Source organism: Strix aluco, chromosome 6 (assembly GCF_031877795.1).
Source record: "Strix aluco isolate bStrAlu1 chromosome 6, bStrAlu1.hap1, whole genome shotgun sequence".
NCBI classification, from domain to species: Eukaryota; Metazoa; Chordata; class Aves; order Strigiformes; family Strigidae; genus Strix; species Strix aluco.
The window spans coordinates 32,457,864-32,472,715 of NC_133936.1; the positions used below are offsets into that span (position 1 = coordinate 32,457,864).

General features: G+C 35.9%; 1 protein-coding gene across 1 annotated transcript in view; it reads left to right on the forward strand.

The window, feature by feature from the left end:
- RFTN2 (raftlin family member 2) overlaps positions 1-14,852 on the forward strand; it is a 34,859-nt gene that overhangs the window by 3,300 nt on the left and 16,707 nt on the right. The window contains exons 2-6 of the mRNA XM_074829538.1: positions 2,079-2,262; positions 4,293-4,404; positions 6,403-6,715; positions 9,656-9,856; positions 14,438-14,559. Coding sequence (XP_074685639.1) covers positions 2,079-2,262; positions 4,293-4,404; positions 6,403-6,715; positions 9,656-9,856; positions 14,438-14,559 — 932 coding nt within the window. The remainder of the gene's footprint in view (positions 1-2,078; positions 2,263-4,292; positions 4,405-6,402; positions 6,716-9,655; positions 9,857-14,437; positions 14,560-14,852) is intronic.

Sequence of the window (14,852 nt, forward strand, 5' to 3'; positions counted from 1 at the left end):
GTTTAAGACATTTGCAAAATCAGTGAAGTGATGATCATGCTGTATACATTCCTGCTTTTTTGGCTTATGGGCTGTAGAGCAGTTATTTCTTCAATACATATTTTATATCTCCTGGATTTACTATGAGTGGAATCATGGAATAGAGGTGTTACTAAGGGCAAAATATAATCTGTCTATGAAAGGGAGGGCTGTGATCTATTGTCTGTTTAAAAAGAAGAAAAGGCAAGGTAGCACAAGGAAGTGCAATAGCCCAGTCTCTGAGAATGGCAGAATTTACATTAATAGGTTGAGTTTGCTAGTTATCAGCAATAAACCATCAATATATGTGTTGGTGACACTTTTTCACAGTGTGCATCTCCCGTGGTACATGTTACTCTGGTTTCTCCTGAGCTGTTAAGGCTCTTACAGTGACAAGCAAAGTAGGCCTCCACTCCTTTTCCCTTTAGTAAAAGTTGGTATTTAAAAGCGTTTGACTGTTGTGAAACATTAGTTTCTGGTGTGTTTTGGTTTGTTGCAGCTTTTTTTTTTTTTAAATAAAAAAAGCCCCCTATATATATCAGTATTACCCTCATTTTATAGTGGGAAAGCAGTATACAGGTTGATGTTTTACCAAACACATCACTCATGAACCAGGAGAATTCTAATTCAGTTTATTAGAATAAAATATTGAGGTAAACTAAAGATTCATATACCTCATTTATGATACTTTAAACCAGTAGGATAGGTAGACTTTGTGACTTGCTGTGTCTTTGATAAAAGTCCTTAGATTCCTTGCTACTGCCCACCTACAATATAGGGCAGGTAGATAAGGGGATGTAAGGACATGAAATTAACTTTTGGGGAATACACTTACAAAGTGGTGAATGAGATTTATGTCATTGCATTTACCTGTTCTTTTTTTTATATATAAGTTTTTAAAAATCATAGAATCAAAGGAAAATTAATATACTTAATAGTTTTCAGTTTATTGTATAGTTTGAAAGGGAATGTTTAAAGCAACATGTTAAAATGTTTGTATCTCAAAGTGTTGTGAGGTCACTTAATTCCAGTTGAAGCATCCTTTAATACAGTTGAACACTGGTCTTAATACTTGAAAGTCTTGCTGAGAGGGACCCATCGCAACACAAAGAAGTACCTCACTTGCAGCAAGGGTCACCAATAGAGACCGTCAAATTCCAAGCCAAGCTGTCTTGTCATAAGGGTTCATATCTGCAGAGGATGAAAATTTTGATGATGGCAGATACATGCCGCCATAATTACTCTTCAGTTAGTGTCTGTATATGAGTATTGATTTATTCCTCTCTGAGAGTATCTACAATTCCAGTTGGAGTTGAGGGAACAGGAAATACAAACCATCAGACTGACTGTGGCAGAATATATCATCTGTTACCAGTGTGGAATCATTTCTCTGTGCAAAAGCTGTGGACCAGACCATTCAAAAAAGTTTTCCCTTTATCTATTTCCCCAATAGCTGTGTAGTACCTAGCTGTTGCCTGCTGATTGGGAATGCTTGCACACACTCAGAGGGATCCTCCTTAGCAAATATTGGCACCACATAGCTTACTTAAGTGACATGTACTTAGGTCTACTGGAAAAAGGAATTGGGACTATATTAAAATTTCAACCTACACTCAATAGATCACTTCTAAGGGATCAAAAAAAAATAATTTAAGAACAAACCAGTTGTACTAGGCTTAAATTAATTTATGGGAATTTACCTCACAACTAGGGTTGAAGGATTTTAAGGCTTTGACTAGACAAAATTGTTGCTTTAAGTTCAGACCTGTTGTGTGTTTAGATGTTGATGCAGCTCTTAAATTAGCTTGGCAAAGCTAGATCCAACAGAGTGTTGCCAAATAGATTAAAAATAGATCATATTAACTTGTAAAAATATGTACTTCAACTAGTTGAATACTGTTGAATCAGCTCTGAATCTGCTTTTCTTGTATAAATAGAACTAGCTTTTTAGTAAATGCCTTGGGATAGATTTTGTGTGGTTTATATAAAAGGAACTCGCCCGAAAAGTACATGGACATACACAGTATAATGTGTTTCTCGTCTGCTTTCAATGTTTTTAGCTTCCTCAAATCCAGAAGTTATCAAGATCAGTTCTGTGTTGGATATAGCATCTAAGGTGGAAGAATATTACAGCAAAGGATATGTTGTAGGAGCTGTTCATCCTGTTATACTGCCAATTGGACGTAGAAGGAATTTCCCTGCAAGTCACATGTATCGAGTGGTACTTTCACGATTAAAATTAAGGTAACAGTGAAGTAATTTGAATACATTGATCCTAATTTGAATACATTGATTACTTAAGCCATTTGTAAGTGGATTGCTCAACATGCATAATTTATTATCAAGTTGAAATGAGCACCTCAGAGAATCAAATAACTGTTAATTGTCTAGAAAGGTGAGCAAGTTACGAATGTTTTTTAATTAACACTAAGCACATAGTAGGCTAATGTTTACTTTGCCTTAGTAATGTCCAAACAAAAATCCAAAGTTGCTCATCATAATTTTTTTAATACACTTTTATAATAAAGTATCATCTGTCTTAGAACCTGCAGCAAATACAAGAAGAGTAATAAGCTGCTTTAAATGCTCTCAAGTCTGTTTTTTCTTCTTCATTTTCAAAAATTCCATGTTTCACTCTTGCTATAGGAGCATTACTTATAAAGCATGAATTAGCATGTCAGAGTTTATTTTTCGTTCTTAATAAGAAGGAAATAATCAGTCTGTGATTGGAGGTCATACAAAAGTTTGGTTTTGACACTGAAGGAGAGTCAAGTGTTTGTGTTTCCTCCAGCTCTATAGTCTTGTTTATTACTCCTGTTTTCACTGCATTGTAATCACCATGTGATCATTAAAGAAAATGTACAAATAAATTTTACCATTGGTTCCTTTGAATGCAATGATGATAACCTTTTGTTCTTATTTTGGATAACTAGAAAAGTGGATTTCTTATTGCATTAAGAGCTATAATGCTTCCCCTTGTCTCCCGAGTCCTAGCGCGATGCACAAAAGTTCTTTCATTTACTTTTGGAAGACCAGAAGGGTGTGAGTTGGAAGGTGCTCCCTGCCACTCCAGTAATGCTTCTGTAAAATATGGTTCATTTGAGGGAGCCTCTCAAACGCTTTGCTTGAGACGGCATTGTCCGTGGTATTTGCTGCTCAGGCAGCTTACTTTTGTAAATTCATCTGCAGACCAGGTGAATGTTGTCCACGTGCGCAGATGCTTGAGTAAGAAAAGCAGAATACTTGCTCTCTAGAGCTGAGGCTTCTACGAGCTGACACTGCCAGCGCACAGCTCCCACAACTCACCTTATGGCTGTAGATGTGGGATCCTTATGAAGTTGTGATTTGAACCTCTAGGCCCTTGAGTAGGTGAAGGATGAGACCCTGCAGCCTACATGTGAAACTGTTGGGCGTAGGTTCCCAGTTTCCTATGCAGGTGGCATATGTACCTGTGTTGGTTTTCCTATAGGCAAATACACCTTCTCCAACTACTGTCTGGAAAGTAATCTTTTATGTTTGAGTGTGTCTTGCTGATGTTTCATTCTAAAGCAAAAGAATGCGTGAAGGAAACATTGACTAAAACCCCATTATATTGTTGATATACACCACTGTTGTCTGAATAACAACCTAACTGGCTTCAGATAAAAAATGATGAATACTATTCTTTACCTGTAAATAGAAGTCTAAAGCTTGTCAGATTCTCTAAATCTGAGTGATTTAAACATTACCTAACCTGAAGCAATTCTTACTATGTTGTATTTCTAGTATTTGCCTACGCTGTATTTCATACAATATATAAAAGTTATAAATAAAATATAAAACAATATATAAAAGTTATAAAAACTAAACAGCAGCATGTTAACAGTGTAAAAGTACCATTTCTCTTCATACTGTTTTCTATAAAACAGAACCTGTTTTACGTTTAGAGCTTAAATCTGTGTTTCTTGCATTATCAGAGATTTTTGTGTTTATTACAAAAGCAGGACTATTTGTCAATAAAGCTCAGTTTCTAGAAGATGTCTTAACAGTCTTCAGATGAAATTCCTGTTAAATATTAATGTTCTTACCCTGACGTTGTAATACACAGTACCTGCCACTTTGTGTAAGGAACAGAACAAAACCACCAAAAACGGCTGAGTTGTAAATAAAAGTACGAAGAAGCATTGCCAGGATTTTATTCATAACTATTCCAAAAGAAAAGAATTCTATATGCAAGCATTTGCCTAAGTTAGTGGCAAACTCCTGACAAAGGCTGCTTTCTTTCTGTGTTCTAGCCAGAAGCATGCAGCACCCAGAGGACAAAGGCACCCCAGGCTGGTGATTGAGGAATGTCCTTTAATGTATGAAACACTGACAAATGAGGTAGTGAAAGAACTGTTAGAAAAGGTAATGGAGGACTTTTTTGAAACTTCTCAGATTTTTATTTCTACCATGCATGTAAGTTATATTTAGTGGTTGATGTTTTTTTAGTTTTGAGTTTTAACCTTGGTTTATTTTATAGAAGCTACAAAGTCCTTTTCTTGATGCAAAAGGAGTTATTTTCTTCACCAGTTGCTTTTTCTAATTTAGAGCTTAGTACTGAGCCCTGTAAAGCTTTGAGAGACTGACTGCTTACACCACTGAAAGCAGAATCGGGCCCAAACTCTGTCAGGCTTTATAAAATGCTAATATGATCACTTTCTCTGGAATTAGTATTTTTCAGAAGTTTTGTGTTATTCTGGATTAAGTAAGGTATTCCTAATGAACATGAATATATTCAATTTTGAAGAAAGATTTTTTCATTCTTTATCAAATACAAAATACACAGTAACAGTATTAAAATATTTACTTGGCACAACTTTTGAAAATACTGTATAGTTAAAGAAAACTAAACTTCCACTGGAATGCAAGCTCTAGTTCTTTTTGTGGTTAACTTTCTCTGCAAAATTGAAGACTTGCTGAAACAGGAAACTATTGTTATTACAAGAGTTAGAGTAATATCTTTTACATTAGTTGCCAAGGAAAGAAGTAGAGGAAAAAGCATATTGGAGATCTTTAATGATCTTTGAAATTACAGAGTTGTTTAAAATTTCTAAATGGCTTGTTTTGAAATTTTCAGGTGTTTCAAATTTAAAATGGGATTCTATTACGCATTTACACTGCACAGGTATTGCCAGGTTGGTTGTGTAGCATAGCAGACAAACATTTAAGGGAAAAGTACACTTGAAATTAGCAGTGATTCAGTCTTGCAAGCGAATCTGGCACAGAAGTAGTATGTGAAAATAATTTGCTTTTAAAATGCTTAAAAAGTCTGAGCCAGTAATCCAGTAAAAAGTTACTTCTAAGATCTAAAACAAAACTTTGTGGCATTTCAGGAAAAGACTGTCATATTACCTGTTTCTCTGCATGTCGCTTCTCCATTTAAAATTATTTTGGTTGTCTTAGAAGCGGCAGCTCTGTATCATTACGGTGACTGGCGTATCATACATCATTGCTCTACATACATAATGGTGGTAGATAGTAACACTTCAGTCTACTGTGGTACTAAAAAGGGATTGTAGTACCATCAGCTATTTGAATATTATTCAGTCCATTGATTAATAGTTTGTGAGTTAACTGGGTAGAGATCCTTCCCTCTCTGCCATCACTTAATCCTGTACTTCCCAGGTGATTTCTTCTTTCTGAGCTGGGGTTTCTCTGTTTCTGGAAAGACTTTATTGCATGGAGGAGCTTGTAGCACAAGATGATATGGGGATCATCTTCCTAAATGGCAGCACTCCTTATCCCAGCAAAAAAACTTCTCCCTCCAAGAACAGACACATGCCACAGGTGGCACATATTCTGCAGTTGTGTTTTGAGAATTCACTGCAGAGAAGACCCACCACTGACTGAAAGCAATTAAGAGGGTTTAAATTTGCCTCTAGCTCCCTTCATTCTCTGCTCCTGAGAGAGCTGAGTAGCCTCTAAGGGAATCAGGGGATAATGAATCATGATGCATGACAAACAGATATTTCTATAGTATTAGTGGTCAGTAATTTTAGTACAACTGGTATTACATGTTTAAAGAAACAGTACAGTTTGTTGCACCAGTGTACTGGTTATCACTATGACACAGCAAGTAAAATACTTTGGATTTGTTCTAAATTAAGGACTTTGTATACACTAAAGTCGGTACCAGTGTTGGCCACCTTTCCTGGCCTGAGCCCAAAGACATGCTGGAAGACTTCCGTTTACTTTGAAGCATGGGCAACGAACAAACATGACCAGCCCTTCTGTAGTAATGTTGTATCTTTATGTCCTTGAACATCAATAGTTTAAACAGAATATGTATATAGAAGTTTTTAAAAAATAAGTTACATGCAATTCTAAAATCACTTTGCAGATAAATTTCTGTTGTAAATGCAGGTTAATGAAGCTGCTAAAAGAGGAAAGAAGTTTGTGGGATTTGTAACACAACATTTTCCTCAACCTAAAGCCTGTAATGGAACAAGCACAGATGGAAGTGCAGAGCTGGAATCAACACTGGGCAGAAGAAATAGGGAACACAGAAGAAGAAATTCTGATGAAAACTATAAAAACTGGAATGAAGGGACGTTGAGTGGTCACTCGTCTGAGAGTGGGATAGAGGAGGAGGTGCAAGGAGAAAGCAGTCTGTTACAGGATGCAGATTTCCAGTTTGGAAAAGAAGTCAGCCCTGTTAAACTACGAAAAGGAGATGGTAATAAAAGCTGTTTGTTTATTGCAGAACTAAGGTATTTTATTGAGCTGTTGCTTTAAAAAGGTGTTTGGAAAAAAACAGAACAGCATGTTCTATTGTGTCAAATACTAGTTTTGGAAGGTACATCTTCCTTAAATGCATATGTATTTCTAAAAAAGTTGCCAGTTGAAGAAATATTTACCTCCTACTCTGTGTATGTGTGAACTGTGGTAATGTATTAAAATGATATTTTAGTTTTCATATAGAATATTATAAATGTACTGTCAAAATCCACGTTTGTAATTTAAAGAAAAAGGAAAAAACCCAAACAAAGCCCCCAAAATTGCCTACAGTGTAATTCTGATTTTAAATGTGGTGCAAACAGATAGCTTGCCTGCTTGATATGTGTATTACAAATATGTGGCAGTAAACTTTTCTTTTAGAAGGATGCAATTGTTTTAAAACATTTTCCTAAATGCATATAGTTTTCACTTACTCTTAATGTTAAGTCATAAACATGTGAAGGATTTCCAATAATATGTTATGATTCCAGTTCTGCCTGTTTCAAAACTGACAACAAGAGCCCCTTCTAGCTAGAGCTGTGATTTTACGTGGGTCTAGCCAACGTGCATAATGTACAGCAAACAAATCCGTTCATAATGGATTCTTTCTGGTTAACATGCCTTCAAGAAGCATCCTGAAAGAGATCACTTAAGTTAATGCATTGACCATGAAATCAAAGAGTATAATTGTTACAAAATGAATTTACACTAAAGCAAGCATTAAAAAGTTGTATAGGAAGGAAAAGTATCATTGAAGAATGTTGGTGCTGTGTAGAAAACTTAGTTGAAGAAGAATCTGATATTGCCTGAAACAGTGACTTTGATACTGAAGCATGCTACACTAGCTGACTTGCTAGGAAGAAAAGGTGAAAAGGAAGAAGTAATCTAAAGCATGAGAGCTAATGCAAGATAGTATTGTGTAGAAAGCAGGCAGCATGAAACTTTCATGTCAGATTGCATTTTGACATAATAGATGCTTTCTGATGAGCCAGACATGTTTTAATTGCTCTCAAAAGGAACCTTTTTACTTTCCTGTTAAGAGTTAAGCACCCTCTCTAGTCTGTAGACTGTCAGGATAATGACTCTAAGCACTGAGATAATCAATGTTCCTCTTATTTTTAACACTTGAATTAAAGCAGTTCTTTTACAATTGAGCCTTTATAGCATGATCTGTTAAAGCTTAACTCTTTCATTACAGCTTGAAATAGTGGGATTGCTATATGTAGCAAATAGAAATCCTTTAAGTAAACAACATAAAACTCTTGGTTCTGTTCAGGAGCTTTGTTCGTGCAGATTGGTGTGACCAGGTAGATTAGCAACCCGTGCATCCCCTACATGCAATGTTCTCAGGAAATTCTTCAAAAAGCTTTGGCAAGAATATGCCAGGCTTCTCTATACTAGTCAAACACTCAGTAAAGTTATTGGAGTTCATAAGACAAAACTTCTGAAAACTTAACCACCTTTCTTTGTAAATATTGTAAGTAACCATCATTTTAAAAAATACTGATGTGAGTTTTCAAAGGAAATCTTACATATATGTAGGTGTGTACTGCCACTTCAGTATGTCATTTCTATTTAGGTCTGTCCAAAAGATGCAAAACTGTCTGAGTGCTAGATATGGGGGTTGTAACATACAAATTTTGACTATTTATAAATACACTGCTTGCAGAGGCAAATTTCTGATACACATGAGCAATTGAATAGTTGTATTGGGAAACTTGATTTTTTTTTTTTTTTCCTGAAGAACAAATATAAAAGTGATCTCACTTTAGTATATGGGAAAGGAAATAAAGATTTGTCAGAATAAGCACATTTATGCTAATACAACCACCTGTGGAGGTGATAAAATACAACTGTATAGAAAGGAGAGTCATCTCTTACTGATAGTTCAAAATCTTGTCCTGGATTAACTCTACCTTATTCCAGGCACCTGATGTCACTTGCAGTGGGTGTAGTAACTCTTCTCAAAACAGCCAGGGGTTCTCCCAGAGATTGGATTTACAGTCCAAATCCTACTTCGGAAATCTCCCTCTATTTCTGGAGCCTAGAGAGACTAGCATCTTAAGTGGGGTCATTTAAACCAAGTTCCTTTGTTTCGACAATATAAATACTTCTGCTTTCTAGGGGTTGGTTTGTGTTGATTTAGGCAGCACAGATGTTGAAGTATTAGACAATCTGAGAGCATTTTTTGGCAACTGCTTTGTGTTATTTCTCCACAAAGGTGATGTACATGTGAGTGTATTTGTAGAATATATTTGTATAGTTAGGACTTCATAACTTGTCACCAGTGATTTCCTTAAATGCTAAGGATTTGTAAATTTTAATTTTTGATGAATGCTTGTTTATGACTCTGTAACAGCACTGTGTTAATGTCTAGATATAAAATGCATTTGAGGATATGCAGGTTTTGTATGCTTAACTCACACACTCATCACTTACTGTGTGGGAAACCCCAGTAGGCAACTAATTATACTGGTACTTAAGTAATCTGCAGAAAATAATGGGTAAAAGCAATACTGTGCAAGGCATTCCTAATATTAAAAAACTTAGAAAATTGTCTTTAGTCTTCAGTTATAGTAATTTCAAATATTTGTAGTCAGAAGTTCCACGAATAGTAGAAATGAAGCCTGTTTCCACTGCATTTTTCTTAGCAAAACCCACCTCCCGAAGAGGTCCAGTGACAACCTAACTGTAATATGTTCAAATTCTTCTCATATCCCAGAGCGTACCCCCCACCTCATCCTGAGTGTGTTTAGGGCTGAAGCTGAGTACAGTTACATCAGGAAACAATTCTTAAAACTGTTGCTTAGAATTAGAAAACTATGTTAAAATGAGATATTAATAATATTTTTATTATGGGTAATCCAGAGATTCATTCTTCTTCCTTTCCTCTTTTTAGACAAGCTATATACAGTCTTCAATGTTTTTGATGATGATTCTACCTGCTGGACCTATCATGATGGTGCTTTGTCTATGAAAGTAACAAGAAAGGGGCCAGTTATTAGTACACTGGAAGCAGACTGGCTAGAATTAACCACATTTTATTATAAACAAGGATTGTCCTTAATTGATTCTTTTGTACACTGGGAAACTTCTAAAGGTGAGTACTGTCCCACAGTGTCATGAAGCTTTTACTTGTTTATGTAGAACTACATAGTTTGCAAGAATAGATCATGTTTTGCTGCTTGGTGAGAAGGGCAATATGTAAACATGTTCAGATAGTCATTGCAAATCTCTAGAATCTGATATGTGAAAAAGTAGCAGCTTGTTTTGTGGGTAGCTATAGCTCTGAATAATTGAAATTTCTGCTTTGTTTTATCAAATTGAGGATTTCCAAAGCAGGAAAGCAAGTGTAGCATTATAAAATAAACCTTTTGCACTAGTTCTTAGTTTTGTTTTTTTTTAAAGGAAAAGATAATGGGAAAAAATCATCAGGTACATGTTTTCCTGATGTTCATATTCTGCTGCTCACTGTAGATACTGTGCTGCACTCTGAATACTTCTAATGAGACAAAAGAGCACCTTGAGTTCTCATTGTGCTTACTGTACCATTAAATCTAACTCAGACTTTCTGTGCTTCCTGCTTTCTCCAGCTCTTTGGGCTTAAAAATTCTTTCCACAACACCAAATTGCATTAAAATTTGACTGTTAACCCTGAATTTTCAGGATGTTTCTGCAGGTTTTTCTGGTCAGGTGCAGACATATGCAGAGAGTAGAGAAATCTTTTTTTTTTTTTTTTTTTTTTTGTCCTGGCTCTCAACTGTAGGCAGGTGTTCCAGGACCTTTTCACACAGCTGGGAGAGAGGTCTTCCCTGATCCCTCCTGCTTCCTGCACTCTTCTGCAGGAATCTACCAGTTCAGTTAACACTCAGATTGTTGCAAGGATAGAGCTTCAGGCCATAGGATTTTCTAATTTTCTTCATTCTGCCAGTTTCAGTTCGATCTCAGTTTTTATTCTGGAGAGATCCTGCTATCTCTTCCAGAGTTCCTAGCCTTCCTTCTCCTGATGAACGGACCCAAGGCTGATGCCAGCAGTGCTGCTGTTGGCCCAGGCCCATCACTGCACACCCTGCTGAGCCCAAAACCCCGAGCTTTGGCCGAGCTGTGAGACAGCATCGTAACCACTGCTGACAACAGCGGAAGCTCTTTGTTGGCTGAAATATCTTGAACTTTAAAACTCTGTTGTTGGTAAAATATGTAATTAAGAGATTCATTTCCATTTGAACTGAATTTGTCTGAAAGCCAGAAATTAGAAGTGTGGCAAAAAATAGTATGTAGCTACTGTTGTGCAATTACTTGAAAATAATGTGAAGAAAATGGTATTACTGGTGTTAGGAGAACAGGCCAAGAGAGTCTGACATAGTTAATAATGTCAGAATTTATAAATTATTGTAATAAATGTCATATAGCAAACTTAGAATTTATACTTCACTAATGTGATATTTTGATTGGATAAATACTTTTGCTTGTACTTAGTTCTGATTTGTTGGTGTTCGTTTAAAGTTGTTTATGGTAGTTCAGTGTAAGCAAGCAAAACACAGGACTGCAGTGGAGAGAAGTCTTGTAAAAAGTTTGAAAAGGCTTCAGAGACCTTAAACAATTTTTGCAGTACTCATTAATTTACTTAATGTATTTAAGTAAATTAATATATTATTAATAATGTATTACAGTGGCTTTCATAAGTCATTTTACATCTGCTTCTCAGGTGAAGTAAGGAGGGTAGAATTACTGGGGTTTTGAACGGTTTTCATATTTACTATATGTCTTAATGCTTTTTTTTCTGATACCCTGTTTCAAAATAACATGCACTCACTATCCCCTTTGCAAGGCTTGGGTTAGTGAAGGGCTTACACTTAAAAAAAAAAAAAAGTCTAAACCAGAAAATCTTTGGAAGTGAGATGATGTGGGTTCTTCAAAAATCAAACCCTGAAAATAATGACAACTCTTCAGTTTTCATTCTTAGTAGTTTAGTTTTGAGTGTGAATCACGGCATTTCTGTAGCTCTACAATAAAGTAAATTTAGTGATTGTCAGAGGAACACAAATGCATCAACATCACTATATTCAGATTGAATTTGGCAGCTAGTCCCTCTCAAACTGCATATTTTGTGCATATAAGCAGCCTAATGGCACAGTTCATATTGGTCATCTTTTTTGCTCTTAAATTATAATTCCTATCTATTGAAGTCAGTGGAAGACTAAAGTTTCCTTTGGGGGAGGAGAGGTGAGAAATCAGACTCCTACTTTTCAATACAGATTTTTTTTTAGAGCTGGAAAATAACTCTCTGGAGATGTGTTACAATTCACTGAGGGGTGTTTTTGGCAGCTGTTGAAATTAATCTTTGCAGCTGTTGTCCAACAACAGTTTTACAGTCTTCTCATTCCCCTGTAGCTGTCTGCTCTTCTCTATGTGAATAACTATCCCATCTCTAATACCCAGGTTATGACTTATTTAGGGGTTTCATGCTGCCTCTTTGCAGCAGTTGGTCTGCTTCAGCCCCACTTGACTGGTATGTGTTTCAGTTACTCATGGGTGGGACGCAGCTGAATTAAACGGGATATATTCAGAGGCACAACTCACTATGTGGATGGAATTCTGCAGCTGATCAAGTGTCCATAACCACAGTAAGAAATTAATTTAGCTACTTAAGCTAAAATGTTTGTTCTTGAGGTGAACATTGAAGAGTTTTATAACCAGATAAAAGTTTGACACCCAAAAGAGGGGAGCCTAAAATGTGTATTTGAGGAAAGTATGTAATCACTTGCACTCATTACTTCTTTTGTGTCTGCATGTACATCTAATTGTCATCTTCACCTCACCTTTGTATTCTTTTAAACTGTGAGGTGTCTTTAGCAGTAGTTGTCCTTTTATACAACTTTACTAAAGTGAGAAAATTTTAGCTATTTTGATAAAAATAAAAACACTGGATGCAAGTCAGGCAGCTGCAAAATCCTTCTCTGAGTTGGATTCTACAGATGTTCTAGAGAGTCAGTAGAATTCTGTTGCTACCAGGATCAAAATGCAATACCCAGTTTAAGGTAGGAGGAAGTTTTAACATAGGAAAATAATTTTTAAAAAAACCAAACTGTTGTCAATTCTTAATAATTACAAACTTCTGTGTTCTGCTGCCAAAGAAGATGTAGTCATGCCAAGTAACTTTTCTTTTAGCAGCCATTTGGATGAATGTAGTGTTTCCTTCATTTGCAGCACTCTTTTTTGAGTACTGATATTAACAAAGATAAACTATTATAATTGACAGAATGGACAGGTGAACCAGTTAGCCACACATGTAGCTTTTTCAATATAGGTGATTTTTGACATGGTATACTTAATGAATTACCAGTTTTGTCCCAAAATACCACCAAGTGGAGGTGTCTTGTGTCAATAACTCTTTAAAACTTAGAGTTATTCTATCATGTTTGAAAAATGGTAGAAAAATAAATATTCTAACATGTTGTAGGTAGACTGCCTGAACACTGAAGAAAGGTCAAAGTCCTTGAATTTGTAAGATGGAGAATTTATGAATTATTAGGAGCTGTGCAGATATTCATATGTTTGTGCCTGAAGCCATATATTCAGTTCCATATACAACCACATTATATTCATGGGTAATCTAAGAATAAAATAAAATGTACACTATATCTACAAATGTGTGGAAGAGATAAATATTCAAGTATCTAAATGATTATAACTCAAACTACATACATATGCTACGTGCAATATAGTAAAAACTAATATGAATAAATAGTTGGTATTTTATGGTACATTAACAAGCATGCTCAAAATGGGAATTCCTGGTTTATGTAGCACAACTTCTGTGCCATCAGTTTCTAAAACAGGACCAGTTGTGTTCCATAAGTTTGATTTGTTTGCTAGGTGGTTTTTTTTCTTTATCTACCTTCCCTGAAGCTGTGGCAAAACCAGTCATCTCTTTACATGTCTTTGTGCAGTATTGGAGAGGATTTAAATCTGATATTCTGAGAATTATGTAATTTATTGTTCAAATTTAAGATAGTCAGCTGTCAAGGTACAACTGCACAGAAGGCTTCCCAATGGCTCTTAGGAGAAGGAAAACTAGAAAATAAACCAGTATTTGATGCACAGCTTCAGTTTGGGCCAACCGGATACTATCAGGCTTTGACAAGTGAGTCAGGGAGTTGTGCTGTGAAACTTCCTTCCCATCAGGAATCTTCCTACAATTACTTCTGTTTCAGGCTCTTCCTGTGGCCCTTTACATATTTATTTAAGTAACAGTAGCTAGGCTTTGCACTTCATGCTTCATTTATCTTTATGCTCTCTCCTGCCACACCAAAAGCCACACTTACTGTCAGGCGTACAGTATTAAAGTTGAATAAAGAGGGTTTGCGCCCATCTGCTGTGAGGGATATGAATACAGGAAATTGGAATTCAGATTTGAGCATGGAAGTGGCTAATGCTTTTGAGAAAAGGAAGTGGTTCGTAGTGTAATTTGTATAGAAAAAAGGATTTTCAATATTAAGTTGGCTTGCATGCTTCATCAAGTTGTAATTAGATGCAGAAATAACCTCAAATTTGAGTTATTTGCTGTCTCAGTTTTTAGAGGACTGTTCAATGAGGAAAAAACCAAGCCCATGTGTACATCTTGGTAAGATATCAGCCTAAAACTTTATATTTCAGTTTATGTTTGTCTTTATGTTCGCAGGGGACTATTTGCCCAAATCTTTAGAAGGATTGTTTATCTATGAAGAAGAAGGTGCTGGGGTTCCAGGTTCTAACAGGAAAGGAAATGATGCAATAGTTGTTGAACAATGGACAGTCATTGAGGTAAATTGCTGATTATTTAGCAACACTATTTCCTACTTATGTTTTTATTTTTTTTCCTTAGAATGCTTGTACCAGTGTTTGATAAACATTGCGGATGGTTTCTTGAAGCCACCTGCATAAGCTAAGCTGAAGCCTTGTATCATCAAAATGAAGTCAGGCCTGTGGCCATTGGTCAATGTGCGTAAAAGAAATAGTCCACAGGGGTTCTGGCCTGACATTTACAAATGTTCATACTAACACGTACAACCACCAAAGAAAATGTGGGGGTTTTTTAATGTGTTTCAGACCAATTT